The 15,515-nt window shown below is 53.8% G+C and overlaps 1 protein-coding gene across 3 annotated transcripts in view; it reads left to right on the top strand.

The window, feature by feature from the left end:
- Positions 1 to 5,235: 5,235 nt before the first annotated feature.
- The window catches only part of MASP1 (mannan binding lectin serine peptidase 1), a 59,052-nt gene continuing 48,772 nt past the window's right edge, over positions 5,236 to 15,515 (top strand). The window contains exons 1-2 of one of the 3 annotated variants that reach the window (XM_019503466.1): positions 5,236 to 5,461; positions 7,577 to 7,802. In XM_019503466.1, coding sequence (XP_019359011.1) covers positions 5,286 to 5,461; positions 7,577 to 7,802 — 402 coding nt within the window. In that variant the 5' untranslated portion in view covers positions 5,236 to 5,285. The remainder of the gene's footprint in view (positions 5,462 to 7,576; positions 7,803 to 15,515) is intronic. The other 2 variants (XM_019503467.1, XM_019503468.1) reach the window with 2 other exon arrangements.

Here is a 15,515-nt window from a genome sequence, read left to right as displayed (position 1 = left end):
GAACACCTTGCTGGGGTCGTTTGACCCCAGTACTCTTTCCTGCCATGGCAGGGGGTCGGACTTGATGATCTGCTCAGGTCCCTTCTGACCCTAGAAACTATGAAACTATGAAACCCGGGTAGACCAAGCCTTGTCTGGGATGATGTAGTTGGGGCTGGGCCTGCTCTGAGCAGGGGGCTGTGTTAGATGTGACCTGCTGAGCTCCCTTCCCACCCTCGTTTTCTGTGATTCGGTGATTAAACAGGGGGTAATTAATCATCACAGGTCACAGCACCTTCAGGCTTTCCCGGGCTAGGGGTAGGGAGAGGAACTGGCTCCACATCTGCACTAAAGAGGAGCGAAAGTGCCATCTCGTGGCAAAACCCGGCACTGCCACCACACGACAGGCCAGCTGCATGGGCGCGGGGGCAGGAGGGGTCTCTTCCACAGTAACAGGAACTTGCCTTTCAGGGCAGGCCCCAGCAAGGAAAACAAACTCAAAAGGAGGGGAAAGCCTGGCACAGCCCCCCACTGCCCCCACCTGCATGCAACCCCTGGAGGAGCTGACAACATGAAGGGGGTTTCCTGGGTGGCAAATGCCCCCTCCCCTGACATGATGAGGGGTGGCTAGTCTGGGCCTAAATGCTGGGAGGAGGAGGGAGCGATCTGTAAAGCATGGAGAGGCCTGTGCACAGAGGTGGGGGCACCACCGTGCTCCTGTCTCGTTACAGCAGCATCTGGGGGCACAGTCAGAGCGCTCCCCACTGTAGGTGCTGCCCCCATTTTACAGACGGGGAAAACTGAGGGGCGGAGTACTTCAAGCCTGGCATGGGCTGCTCAAACAGTGCCTGGTTTCCCTTGAGGGTGATGAGCCTGGGGGAGCTGCTCAGAGGCAAAGCTGCTCAGCGTGGGACTGGACCCACTGGCCACCTGCTTCAAGACCCGTTAGGGAACGCACACTCCTGTGCTGCACCAGCGGCCCGGCCCAGACGGCCCGTGCCCTCCTGGGGTCCCAGCCCCCGGCAGCATCCCAGTGGCACAACAGCCCCTGCCGTGGGTGGAAGTAGAGGCTGGAGCAACAGTGGGGACACAGAGGTGTCCAGCTGGGACCTCCTGGCCTTTTTCTTTGCCGCTTTGGTGGCACAAAGCCCTTCCCAAATTCATTGGAAATCATCTGCAAATTAAATGTGAGACTTGTAGCCACCAGACGGGGTGGGAGCTGACAGTTCAGCCAGATTCACCAAGGGTTGGATACGTTCTTGGAGGAAAGGGGCATCCATTGCTATTAATCATGGGTGCGGGGGGGCGCCCAAACTTCCTCAAGACCCGAAATGCTGCCAGCAGGTTCCCTGCTATCCCCTGGCCTGCGCATTTTCCCGTGCATCAGCAGAGGGCACCACGACCAAGCCAGTCTGCAGCAGAGGCTCCGTGGCTGCCGGGACCGAAAATTCATCCAAAACTTCCTCCCCGGGCCTGTGTCCCTTGGGAGCACGAGGCTTCTCCACCTGGGCCCACGCATGGCAGGGCATCGGCTCTGTACCAAGAGGTGCCAGCCAATTTTGGGATATTATTCACAGAATTATTATTCATATTATCCATTGGGTGACCTTCTGTGCTGTTGGATCTGGATGCTGTCCCCGCCTTCCTGTACATCTACCCCGCCCCACAGCTGAGGTCCCTTCTGGCATCTGGCTGAGTTCCTGGCATCGGTGACTTCTTGTTGTGTCCCCAACAGTATCGCTCCCTCCTCCATATAACCACCCTGCAGATGTTGTCAGACTTCTCTTCTCCAGATTCAACCACCCCAGCGCTTCCCGCCTGCCCTTGTTAGCCACGTTTCCAAGAACCTGCTAACACAGGAGCCCCCGATCCACCTTCTCCAGTTATTACCCCGGGATAGCCCCTGTAGAGGGACTCTGGGAATCATCAAGAGTGAAATTGCAAGCGTTGTGTGTCCGCTTCCACCCTGCCGTAGCATGGGCTACAGGCAAAGGGGCTATTACCGCCTTCCCCTCCCCTCCAACCTAGGCTGTAATACCCCCATGGCATGTGCATTGCAATAGCCGCTCGCCTGCCCGTGCTCGACCCCGTGTCACGCACATCGGTGCACGCACATCACTGATAGAAATGACCCCGCTATAAATGTGCTGTGTGTCCGGACCCAGGACTCATCTGCTCCTACAGCTTCTCTCCCATGCTGACGAGCTGAGGGTTACCGGCTAAGTGACTGCTGCCACGTCCGATAAGGGCCTGTACTGATTTTGTCTGTACGCGAGGGTCAACTTCGGGGGCAGAGCAGCCAGGATCCCACCAGCATGCCGAGGCTGCCCAGAGTAAGCCAAGCCCAGAGGGGAAGGGACTGGCTGGTGATGGGTAGGTGTCCCAGCACTATAGACCCACTATGGACCGCAGGCCGTCCAAAAAAGCCCTTTGCAAGCACTTTGCAGTTTCAGGGTGCTCGTGTGCATGTCCTGGCATACGTATGGTCTGGAGGAATGGGGGTCGGCGCATAGGCCGGACTCCCGGGATCTCCACCCCTCTGGGGACAAGGAGGAGAGGATAGTGGTTGTAGCACTGGAGAGGAAGGCAGGACTGCAGCGATCTGTTCCCAGCCCGGAGAGAGGTCTGATGTAAACCATGTCCTGGAGCTGTGAGGGTTGTTGCCGGCTCCCTCCATCCTCCTTTGATGAGTACCCTACCTCCACCCCAAGCATCTGGGCAGGGGGCTCTGCAAAGACTTGCCACTATTCCCTCTTGGTGCTACGAACCCCCCGACCCAGCTCAAGGCATCCCAGGGTCAGCAGAAGTCAAAGGAGTCCCCTGCTGAGCCCAGAAGATCCCCAAAGATCCACAGGGGATCCATAGATCTCATGGACCAACAAAGCCTTGGCATGCACTCCCCTGGCTTCCTCCCCTGGGAGGGTCTGGCTTCCTAGTAGGTCCGTCTCAAAGACCAGACCCTCGTGGGGGAAGAAGCCAGGGGAGGAAATTTAGTCTGGGAAGTCCCGGCCCCTCTGGGACAACCCCCCTGGCAGCTCTTGGCCATACCTGGTTCTCTAGAAATATTACTCCCCTGACTCCAAGATGAACCAATGATGCCAAGATGGCATATGGTGGAAGTCAGTGGCGCTTCATTGCTTCATGCTAGCTGAGGCATGGGACCAGTGCTCTGGGGTCCCCGGTGAAAGGTCCCACGGCTGGGACAGCTTGGATGTGCCCATCGTGGGCAGCTGGGGGTGTCCCAGCCCTGAGCGGGGATGGAAAAGCCCCCCAGGCATCTCATCCCATCCCGTCCAGGACGAGGGAGCAGTCGCTTCGGCATGAAAGCAGCTCCCAGCGAGAGGAGCAGCTCCGGGGCGCTGTTGTTGTGGGAATAAAAGCGACAGAGCAAGCAAAATAGGTTGTAATTTATGCAGGACTTGGAGCGAGCTGCCCGCTGGCACAGCCGCACCATCCCATCGGGCGCCCTGTCTGGAATATTAATTAGGCTCTGAAACCTGCCTGGGGCCTGTGGGGCCGCGGGCGGGTTGATTTGCCTAAATAAAGGTACTTTTCAACAGGATTAGTAGCAGGGGGCAGCGCCCTGCCCTGCCATCCACCCCCGGCCCCTGCACTGTGAGCCCCCGTGGAGGGACTTTGCTGTGTGGCTTCTACAATCCCATTCCCCAATTTTATTGAAATGCCACGTTGTTCCCTGTGGCCGGGGAAGCGACCCGCATGGAAACAGAGACCGGAGTGTGGGGGGACTGGCAGCATGTGAGGCCCAGTTCCCAATCCTGTTTCTACATGTGTCGGGGCAGGGGGGTGAACCCTTCCCCAGGCTGGGGACGTGCCAATGCTCCTGCTGGGACCAAAGCCGGAGGGTCCTGGCTAGAGGGTCTTGCCCCTCCACTCAGGGTCAGACCAATGCCACATTTGGGGTCAGGAAGGACTTTTACCCCTTGGTCAGACTGGTGTGGACTGGGAGGGGGTTGCTTTTCTCTGTAGCAGGGGCACGGCCCCTCCCTGGGTGTATATTAGCAACCTTTTACAGAAGACTGTGGCTGCCGCGGCCACCCTGCTTCACCTGTTCAGGTTCAGGTGTGACGGCGGGGTCGACGGTGGCTTTACTAAGAGGCGAGATGATGGGTTTGTGGTGGTTGGCACCGGGCTGATGCTGCCTCAAGCAGGGGTCGGACTAGATGTGACTCTGGAATAGCACCGACCCCGGTGCCTGCACGGGGGAAACACGTGTCTGAAATCAAGAGTATCCCTTTCATCACAGTGCCCTGAGCTCCTATCCTGCTTCCCTTGGAATAAGTGATGCCAAAGCACCCTGCTTTCACTGCCCCCCTCACATCTCTTGTCTGCCTGGTCTTTCAGGGGCTGCATTGGTAGCCCTGGCTGCTTGGGGGCGTCAGCCGGGGGTCACAAATTCACAGAAGTTGGGGGCTGGAAGGGACCTCGTGAGATCATCAAGTCCAGCCCCCGATGGGTTACCTGAACCAGGTACTCAAGTACTAAACTTCAGAGGTATCTTATCTAGAAGGAGTGAGGACCACCCCGGCGATGCTCTTACTCCCAGCCCAGAGAAGTGCTAGCTCCCGGCTTGGGGGCAGCGGGGAGGGACAAACGGAAAGGGGGAAACATTTCAAGGGTTTCCCTCTTTCTTCATGAGATGGGTCAGAATTGACCAGATGTTAAATCCAGAACTGGGGAGAGTGAAGAGTGGGCCAGAGCCCAAAACAGAGCGATCAGCATCTCCTTCTGCCCCCAGGCTCGAGCCCCAAACCCGTGCGGTGGCAAGGCCGAAACCTGGTCCCCGCCCCAGGTCTGAGTCCCCGAGGCTGGGCCCAAGTTATTTTGCACAGCTTCGTTTCACACCTCCCAGCCTGGTGTTTTGCTGGTGTTTCTGCAGCGTGCCCTGCCGAGAAGCACATTTTAGCCATCTGGCACCGCAGCCTGAAAAGGAAAAAAAAATGAGGACACAACACACACACACGCGCGCGCACACACACACACACACACACACACACACACAGGGCTTGGGAGGTTTAGAGAGACAAAAACCTCGCCGGCTGTGGCTTTTGTTGGAAGTGTCTGAGACAGCCCTGCGGAGCGAGAGGAAAGATTGCTGGAAGAGGCTGGCGGAGGGGAGGATAGTTTCACTAGGCAGGTTTGCGTGTGTGTGTGTGTGTGTGTGTGTGTGTGTGTGTGCGTGCGTGTATGTGTGTGTGTGTGTGTGCATGCGTACGTGTGAGTGTGTGTGAGTGATTTGGTGGGGGGGTGGGGGGAGACTGTTGCAGGCAGGGGAAGGCGTGACCTGCATGGAGAATGCCAGACAACTCCAGAGACACACTCGCACACTCACAAATCTCCGAACAAAGATAAGGCACGGAGCGCGGACCGTTGGGAACCAGGCAGCCTTCCTCCCCAAAATCCCCCCCTTCCCCACCCCTCTCCTTTCAAACACATCGGGAGAGACCCACGGGAGCGAGATGAGGTGAGTACCCAGCTGGGAAATGGGCACGGGGATCCGGGGTGGGCGTTGTGTCTCCAGCCGACACTTCACTTGGGGGACTGCTGTTTGCATTGCATGACTTGACTCCTCGCTGGAGCGGGGAATATGTGCCAGAGACCCCTGAGACCACTTGCCAGGTTAGCTGCCTGGCAAGGGAAGAGAGGAAGACTGCTGCCGTTTGTGATTTATTAGCACAGCGCTCACTATGCAGGACAGGAGGAGCATAAAGGGAGGCTTTACATATCGCATGTTGCTGAAGTCGCTGGTCACTCGTGCCTTCGGGTAAGACTTCCCTGGCATGGCAGAGAAGTTCAGTCTGCTCTTCCTCCTCCATAACACAGAAAGCAAAGCAAAGGCATGAATGGGCCAGGTCATCAGGAGCTCCATCCAAGCCAATAAAGCAACACCCCTTTACCCCACCGAGGACACGGTCCCACTCCCCACCCCCGTGCGTGTCCTCCGACCAGAAGAGAGACAGACTTTCCCTTTGCACATTTCTGTGGTTTCAGAGAAGCCATCAGAAAATTGCATGCTAAGCTTCACTTGAGCCGAGAGCAAATCGATCCAAATTCCGTTGCTCTCATTAACTTTCTCTGCTTGTAGCCGAAAGCCGAGGAAAGCGTGTCTGGTCCCGGGATCAGCCTCCTGGAAACCTAGTGCCCGGCTGTGAACACAACACGGACAGGTTGCAAATAATCCCCAGAGAGAGTTTCAATTTCCTCACCGCGCGCCTATTTTGCAAACATTTATGCATGCACGTGGGGGTCACTCTATGGCCTTTAATGGCAAGTGCACAGACCTGTACAGGGAAAAGGCCTCCAGACAGGGTTCAGGAAACAGAGTCGGGGTCTGACTTTCTGCATCCATCCGGCACTTTATCAGCTTGGAGAATGGAATAAAACAGCCTCGGCCTTGTTCATTTTGCCTTCCTGGTTCCCATCCACTACCAGCAGGATCCGGGGTCAGGAGCAGACTCTGCCAGGCCATGCGCGTTTCCTGATTGCATTGATTCATGGTTTAGAAAGACTTTGATCCCATTTGACGTTGTATCCCATGAGGTGGGGAACCGGGTCACTGGGGTTGCTATTCCCATCAGAGACACTAACTGTCTTCTAATTCAGGGCAACTCCATTGGGAGTTAGGCACCTGCGTGCCATTCAGGGTCTGAGCCCCCAACTCCTTTATGCGCCTCAGTCTGCCCATCCATAAAATGGGTATGATGGGAAGAAAGAAAAAAAAAACCCCACACAAATGGAGAGAGGCAAATGACTAGTAATGAACCACAGACTCCTGCTGCACAGCAGATACAACATGTCCCTTGTAGTGCCTCTATGCAGAGAGAAATCTGACTCATCGGTCCAGGTTGGGTGAGATGAGGGTCAGCAGCAGCAACAAATAACAATGCATGGCTGGGAGAGCTGTAGGATGCTTGCAGAAAGCCTATTCAGGAAGTCTCTTTATTGTCCTGGATTGCCTTCTGCTTATTCTGCTATTAAATGAAGATGTTTCCATCAAAGCGGCATGGATTAAGAGGAGGTGCTGCCCGTGGCTAGAGGTTCCTCAGGGCATGGAGCAAAAATGTTGTGTTGCAATATGAAATATTTGTCTATGCTGCAATGTGTCTGGTACCTATTCTGTAAGGGACTGGACTCCTCGCTGCTCCCGTAGCAGCCCTGGGTCCGAGCCACCAGCCCGATGCCGGATGGTGCTGTGTTGGGGAAGGCTCCATCATCTGGAGGAAATCAAAACCTAATGGCATTAATGAGTGGGCCATGTGCTTCGGGATCTGACTGTATCCCATGATGGAGTCATTGCCACCTGCCTGAGAAGAAACCCCCTCTGAGTGAGCCAATCCTTTTTTTTTCAGTCCAAACCACCATGCCCTTTGCAAAGTTGACCCCCCTTTAAAATGGGGCAAAGCCAGCCCTGGCCCCGATCCCTCCAAACCTCGGGGTATCTGAGACCTACTTCAGACCCGAATTTTGCACCTAGGCCTTCCCTCCTTAACAGAGGACCGCCTTTGATCTCGCGGGGAAAGCAGATGATGTCCTCGATGGGTTTCAGGAGGGAGGTTTGATCTCCGTGTGTCTTTTGCAGGTACCTTCTGGCCTGGTCCCTCTGTGCCTTGCTGCTCTGCAGCACAGATGCGGTCGATCTGACGGATATGTTTGGGGAGATCCAATCCCCTAACTTCCCAGATTCCTACCCCAGTGACTCTGAAGTGACTTGGAATATTTCAGTGCCGGACGGATTTAGGATCAAACTGTACTTCATGCATTTTGACCTGGAATCATCCTACCTCTGCGAATATGACTATGTGAAGGTAAGCCGCTTAACCTAAATGTAAACCCAGGCTATTGTGGGTTAAACTAAGAGGCTGAAAGGAGGCAGATGAGAGGGCTGTGTGTAGCTACAACGCGATGCAGGCAACTTTTCTTTTCGTGCATTGGGCATGGAGGTGCTTTTGCTCAGCTGGTGTGTATCAGCTGATGGTTAGAGGAAAGCAGGAAAGGCCGTGCCTTGAACTGAACTCAGCAAAGCGGTGTGACAAGACCCAGATTCTCAAAAGCCCCTGGCACCGTATTAAGGAGCTTGCCTGCTGTGGACATCAAGGGAAGTCGGGAGCCTATATGCCTTTGCAAACTTAGGTCAAAGAGCCAGATCCCCCCCCGCCGTGATGTTCATGGAGAAGGTTTGCTTGGAACCGTGCCGGCGTCGTAGCCACTTGGAGCGGCAGTGCAATCAGGATGTCACGCGAGATGCAAGGACCACGGGTAAATACACCCTTCACCGGGGAAGGGCCTTCCCACGTGCCTGCTAACTGAAGCTGCCCAGCTCTGCCTCGCCATTTGGGAAGCGTCCCAGTTTGGGGGGATCTCTTCATACAAAATGAAGTGACAAGCCCTGGGCTTGACCTACCAAGTCTGGATCGGCACGTGGGTTTTTGCAAAGTTTGGTGGCTTTCCAACCCAAAAATGTTCTTCAATTCAGTAGGCAGACAAGTGTCTTCGGGTAAATCTGATACCTTTTATATCTGCTTCTTCAGCCTGACAATGGATATTTACACCTGAAAGCTTGCAAAGAAGAATTTTTCCAACTATTTGAATAGGCTTAATAAAAAATATCAGATTTACCCAAAGACCCTTGTCTGCCTATGTCCTTCGGCCAACACGGCTACAGCCCACACCCCTGCAATTCAGTATAGAGACAAGGATCTGCTACTGAAGTTTGTACCTAAGATTCAAGGCCATCTCCTGACGTTACTGAAACAGGAGAGTAGGGCATTATGATTAATTCCCTCCCTCCTCAAGCTGAAAGTTTTCTGGGCGCTATAACAGCCACAAGCGGAGCAAAGTTTCAGTTTCTCCTTTGATAGTTCGCATCTCCAGCAGCATCAGGGTTTCCTACCCCCAGACTAAGACAAATGCAGCGCTGGTGCTTCAGAGCACCCGCAGCAAGATGGCAAGTGTCCCAACACCAAGGTCTCTCCTTCATCAACGCATCAAGCCTGCTTAGTTTCTAGGCAGGGAAAGGTAATCATTCCCATTCTCTGCTCCCCCTGGTAGACAGGCACATTTGACCCCGGGGTAGATTGTCGGTACAAATGAATTTGTCATGAGCCTCCAGTCAAATAGCAGCTCTAAAGCTGAGTTTCAGAGCCTGGCCCTGTCTATCATGCAGATTTTTGCTTTGGAAACAATAATACAAATACAAAACATTTGTATTCTTGGTTCCTGTTTCTGTGGCGGCTGCTTTAATTCCCTCATTATGCTGCCACGCTTTCCTCTGCTAACAGCTCTCACTGCTATTTGGTTAGTTTTATTCTGCTTTTCCTGGATCTTCTCCAAGTACAAAGATCCTGGACATATATACATATACATATACAAACATCCACACCCCCCCTCCAAAACTTGAGAAAAAGCTATAAGCTTTATGGGAGAATTTCTTGGAAGCCCCCACAACTCCAGGCATTATTCCCTCTCCCAGCCCCTGACATCCACAGCCCCCATACTCTATTCCACAAACATGCCTTTTTATTCACACTTGATGGTTTTTGGCATCACAGCCCTTATGCGGCTGGGTTTTCATGAGAAGCCTGGATTTTTCACCGGGATTTCAACCTCGGCTGTATAAATTTGCTCGCAGCGTCTCAGCCAGGGAATGACATGCTTGCTGCAAAATGCCCAGAAGCGTCCATCTGGCCATTTGGACGATGACATGTAAACTATTCGGATTCGCTTAGTTGGAATAATTACGGCGGTCCAAGCTGGATGACCTGGATGGAAAAAACGAGGAGAGCAGCCAAGTGGACGTGTGAAGCGATGAGAGCTTCTTTTGTTGTTTCATGTCTCCAGCTTCTGCTGATCGCAGAGGACTTTTGGAAGGAAATGCAGACTTTAAGGTGTAGCCTCAAACCCACTGAACCCGGCAGCAAGCTTTCTATTGAATTTGCAGATTTTTGGATCACCGTCTAAGATTGTCCGCACAACATCATCTCTGCCCCAGTAAAGGCATCTGTGCCCCTTCTGTGTGACCCTCTGTAATGCAGAAGAAAGCCCTGCGTCGGGATAGACAGGAGCCAGTGGCATGATGGGAGCCAGTCATTTCCCTCTCTTCATCTTTGTCGTCACCACTGAGATCTAGAGCAATGTTAGCCAGTTAGTCTGTACACGTGTAAAGAAGCGCTGTCGCTGAATTCAGAGCAAACGCCTAATCCTTTCTGAGACGGTCAGGAACGTATATGCAAATCTCACCTGCAGACGTACTCCTCTGAAGTGAAGAATAGCTCCTCCAGGAGCGCTAAGTGCATTTCTCATTGCAAATGGCATTTATAAAAAGGAGTGTTAAGAAGAACTTGTCTCTCCTAAGGAAGCGATAATGAGCAAGGAAGGTGCCCCAGATCGAGAGAGACGGAAAGCGCCTCCTCTAGAAAGAGGGTGAATAGGACCAAAGTGAAACTCAGGAGGATGTGATGCCAAAAGATGTACACGGCTGAAAGCCAGGTTTAATACAGCTCAGGTGAATAAATCTTGAGTTTATAGCCCCCGTGGTGAGAGACAAGGGCACTTATTATCTGTAATAAATACAGCGCTTAATACGCCAACCAAGAAGAAACCGTTCTCACCCCAAGGAAAAGGCAAAGCTGGACTGAGTATCGACACACGATGCCCCTTCATTTCACTGCGGAGTGTAAAGCCAGCTCCCGGATCTGGGTTTGGAAATCACAACTTCAGGTCTTAGAGTCATAGAAAATTCAGGTTGGAAGAGTCCTCAGGAGGTCACATCTAGTGCAACCCCCTGCTCAAAGCAGGACCAGCCCCAACTCCATCATCCCAGCCAAGGCTTCATCTACCCAGGCCTTAAAAACCCCCAAGGATGGAGACTCCTCCACCCCTCGGGGTCTTGACCCTGCAATTCATTGTGAAAGCCAGGGGTCTCTGGCATGGGAGCCAGCCCCTGACAATTCAATGGCTGGGCTAGGGCCAGGAGTGGATGCACTGTCCAAGTCCAGCCTGAGCCCAGGCAGCTCGTCAGCCCAGGTGGTTAAGGCACCCTAGGGACCGCGGGTGCAACCCCCATGGGAGCGAGGTATCCAGCATCACGGCACGTCCTCTCTGGGTCCCAGTCTAATGTCCAGATGCCCGTGCACAGCTGAGGCGCCTGGGAGCAGCCTGCAGGAAGAACCGAGAGCAAAGCTAAAACTCACACCTCTGAATGTGGATCAGAGCCCTTTCCCCATCTGTCCCCATGCCCTGTAGACGTGGCTGACACGGAGCTTAGTCTGGTTGCTTCCTTATGATATTTAAGCATCCTCTTTTGCCAAGCTGGCCGCCTCACACTGCACCAAGTAAGGCAGTGTCACCACTTGTCCCTGGTGATGTTAAATCCTCCCTATTCCTAGCGCTTGGCCCAGATTCAGGAAAGCACTTGAGGTCGTGCTTAAGACCCATGGACATCAAAGAGATCTCAGCAAGGGCTTAGAAGCATCCTGCATTTGCTACTGCTGCACCGAGCCTTAGCAAAATGTGGATCAGGGAAGGGAGAGTCTCTTAGTCCTTGTCTACACTGGGAGCAGCTCTTCTGGAACAAGTGCCCAGAGCTTTCCATGTAGACACAGCTCTGGGCTGACTCTGCCTTATTGCAGAAGGATCTGTGCGCTCTGCAACAGCAGCTGAGTCCCTTTTCCCAGGTAGGCAGCCTTTCCTCGAATGTGCCTGCACAGCCGGGCACAGTGAGTCTCAGAGCCCCTGAGCCCTTTTTCCATAGCAGTGCTAGCAGGTGGGGAAAGGAGGCATGACCACCAGCAAAGCAGCAGCTCTTTAGTAAAGGACCTGGGGGGGACAGGGGACAAGAAGCTGGACAGGAGCCAGCAGTGTGCCCTTGGTGCCAATAAGACAACCGGCATCCTGGGCTGCGTTGGGAGAAGCGTTGCCAGTAGGTCGAGGGAAATGATTTTTCCCCTTTATTCAGCACTGGGGAGGCCACATCTGGAGTCCTGTGTCCAGCTGTGGGCCCCCCACTACAGAAAGGATGTGGACACGTTGGAGAGAGTCCAGTGGAGGGCAATGAAAATGGTTGTGGGGCTGGGAGACAGGACTGGTGAGGAGAGGCTGAGGGAGCTGGACTGATTGAGTCTGCAGAAGAGAAGACAGAGGGGGATTGAACAGCAGCCTTCACCTCCCTGCAGGGGGGCTGCAAAGAGGATGGAGCTGGACGGGTCTCAGTGGGGGCAGATGACAGAAGGGGCAATGGGCTCAAGCTGCAGCAAGGGAAGTTGAGGTTGAATATTAGGAAAAACCCTCTCACTAGGAGGGTGGTGAAGCACTGAAACAGGTTACCCAGAGAGGTGATGCAGTCTCCATCCTTGGAGGTTTTGAAGACCCGGGTAGACAAAGCCTTGGCTGGGATGATGTAGTTGGGGCTGGTCCTGCTCCGAACGGGGGTTGAACTAGTTGTGACCTCCCGAGGTCCCTTCAACCCTCATTTTCTATGACCCTATGAAAGCCAGGAGACTTCCCTTTCAAGACTAGTACCCATCCAGTGGCTGTGGGGTTTGCACTCAGAAATGCAGGCATGGACCTGAATGCAGGAGATGCAGGGGAGCCAGAAAAGGAGCCAAGCAATGGATGAGAGATTTCCGGATAGTGAATGCCAGAAATGATGTGAGGTCAGGAGAGCTGCTGTCTCAGGGTTATTGTGAAAGGAGATTTGTGGCATAGTAACTGGGAGGTGATGGTGACGGTGCTGCGTCTTCCTGAAAGCCAGTGGGATGGAGGGCTCCACATCACGTGCCATGTTGGGTGCTGATGCTCTAGGCTCCCCGGTTGGCATCTCTGCCCAATGGGACCTAGGAGGACCAAGGGCCAGGACCCTACTCTTGTGTTCCCACAGAGATGGACTGAAATGCCTGGAGATAGGCAGGACTGCAGAGGAGCTTCTGGGTTCCTCCCGTGCATGGGTTCAGGGGCTGCAGATAAGATGCACCTTATGCCCGGCTGCTTCGGCAAGCAGCACGTTGCCCTCTGCAGAGCATCAGCGCTCATCCCCAGCCTGTGGCATGTTTCCACGGAGTTGTAAAATGTGGCCATAAAAAGGCAGCTGATGGCTGCGATGACGCCACCACCCTCCCCAGTGCAATCTGCACATCAGATGCTGGCTTGAGAATCACCGCTCTAGAGGCTTCATCGGCAACATCTGGTGCAGATGCGTGACAGCGACCGTCTGGGCTTGGCCCAAGGAGTAGCTGCCTGGGTCTTCTCAGCCCGAGCTAAACAGACTGGCCTTGCAGGGCACAGCTACAATGCATGTGTGTCCTCTGTGGATGAAGCCCGCAAGGAGAAGCATTGCGTGCATGAGCCAGTGGTTTGCAATAGCACCTCATCTCACACCCTCTGCAAGTCTGGCCTGGGCGAGCACCTCTGATGGCCCAAAAACAAGGCTGGCTCACTAGGTCGGCAGCCCTGAGTTTTCCCACCAGCAGCCCTGCTTCCATCTGCAAATCCCACTTCCACACCTGACTTTCCGTCAAGCTCCCGACCGCACTTGGGGTCACAACCCCTACGTGGGGACCCTTCCTTCGGGGTCTAGCCTGAGCAGATCGGCTCATCTGACCGGGAGCCAGGACGCTATCTGGAGGGGCTGTCATTTGGAGTCGATGCAACACCCGCTTCCAGAACTGATTTGGCTGTTGCGGCTGTCCTGGTAGGAGCAGGATGTTAATCCCGGCGCACTGGCCCATTTCTATATCGGGTAAATCGGTGCTGTCTCCATGCATCTTCCCTGAGGCGTGCACTGGATGCAGTGCTGTTTCCATGAAACAGCACCGCCAGGTCATGTTGTGGGTGCCCTGTACACACACACACAGAGACACAAGCAGAGCGAGCCAGAAGTGGCATCTGCTCGCAAGACCCAAGAGGCATAAAACCTGCAGGCTGGGGCTAGGGGAAAGCCGTGTCCTCCTCCAGGAAGGGATCTGGGGCTCTTTATCTGCGGCGGTCTCCACCCTCTGAAACGCATGGAGCAATGACAGGCCTCTGGCAGTAAAATAAACAGAGGGGTCATCCCCCCCTGGTTAATATGTGCCGGTTCTGCTGAGGACTGTATACTCTTTCATAGATCATTTACATCCAGCGAGCAGGCTAGTCATTAAATCCTGGCTGTTTGTTTGGAGTTTCTCCCTCTGGGGTCACAATGTCGACATTTTCACTAGAGAAGATGTGTCCCTAAGGGAAACATCAATCGCGGAGGAGAAGTTTACTGTAAAAATAACCCCAACTCAAGCCTTGTTTAAAAAATAGCAACATCCTCTCTCCCCCTCCCCGCCGTGCGTTAAACCTGCCTAGAGATTCAACAATTAAATGACGTTTGCTTCCACTTTGCCGGTCCTGTGCAATCACCACCCCCACCACCACCACCACCCTTCACTGCCTCGGCTCCATAGTCCACTGCCATTTATACCGACATCCATCAGAAATAAAAGGAGTGTCCCTGGTGGGGTGATGCGAGGTCTCAATGGGCAAGCAGTGAAGCAAAGCGGGGCATCCCATATTCAAGGCCAAATGCCTCACTGGTGGCATCTTGGACCGGAGAGGATCCCGCTCAACGCTGCAAAGGGGACTGGCAAGTTTGTAAGATTTTGCCAGCTCCGCGTGAACTCTGCTTTCCCGGTTCAACCCCGAGAGCGGGAAATCGCACGAGGCAGGCCATAAAGAAATGCAGCCGTCACCCTCTCGCTCACCCTTCCAGGAATGCACTAATTGGGCTGATGAGGGAGAAACATACCACTCATAATATATATCTAAATGGCTCATTAGGCAGAGAAATCCCAGCGCTGGACTGAGGACCCTCTGGGAACATGCCATGGGAAGGAGAGATACGGCTAGCCCGGAGGGTGACATGAAATGCCTCCGTGGAGCTGCTGTGGCGTTCTAGGTCGCTGCCGCCTGATATCGGCCAACACTGAGATGATGTTGGAGCTCCCCAAAGGGACACGGTAGTAGAAATGCAGGCCAAGCTGGGACATGATACCCAAGGCTCCTCGCTATCAGGGAAAGAGCAGAATAAATGAGTCAAGTCACCTTCTGTGTTAGTACCAGGGCTGCCAAGCTAGGGTGCTTGGAAGTGAGGAGGACCCTTGGGATCAAAGCCAATAGCTGCGGCTTATCTTCACTCTGTGTTTAAATTTGGGATACACCCCAGGCCCTATTGAAATGTCCTTATTGGAGCAGTTTCCACTGGGAAATGCTGTCTCAACTAAACTGGGATTTTATCTCAGCGTGGCATGGAGTGGGGCGCAGTTTTGTTTCGGAAAAACATCAGCTAGAACACGCTGAGATGGACGAAACGGCCTCGTCTCCTCTGCGTCAAAGTGGGAAGTTTCCATTGTCGTTGTAAAAAGGCTTTTTTTGTTTCAACACCGGCTTGATTCCATGGGAACATGTTAAAACCACAAAAGGTCCAAATCCAGCTGAAGTGTTTCAAATTTATGGAAACAAAATCTTTTGGTAGATCTGAAACTTGCTCCCCCCCCCCCCCC

Source organism: Gavialis gangeticus, unplaced genomic scaffold (assembly GCF_001723915.1).
Source record: "Gavialis gangeticus isolate Ggan-Ray unplaced genomic scaffold, GavGan_comp1, whole genome shotgun sequence".
Taxonomy (NCBI): Eukaryota; Metazoa; Chordata; order Crocodylia; family Gavialidae; genus Gavialis; species Gavialis gangeticus.
The sequence above is the reverse complement of the archived record's forward strand: the minus strand, read 5'-3'. Positions and strand labels throughout refer to the sequence as shown.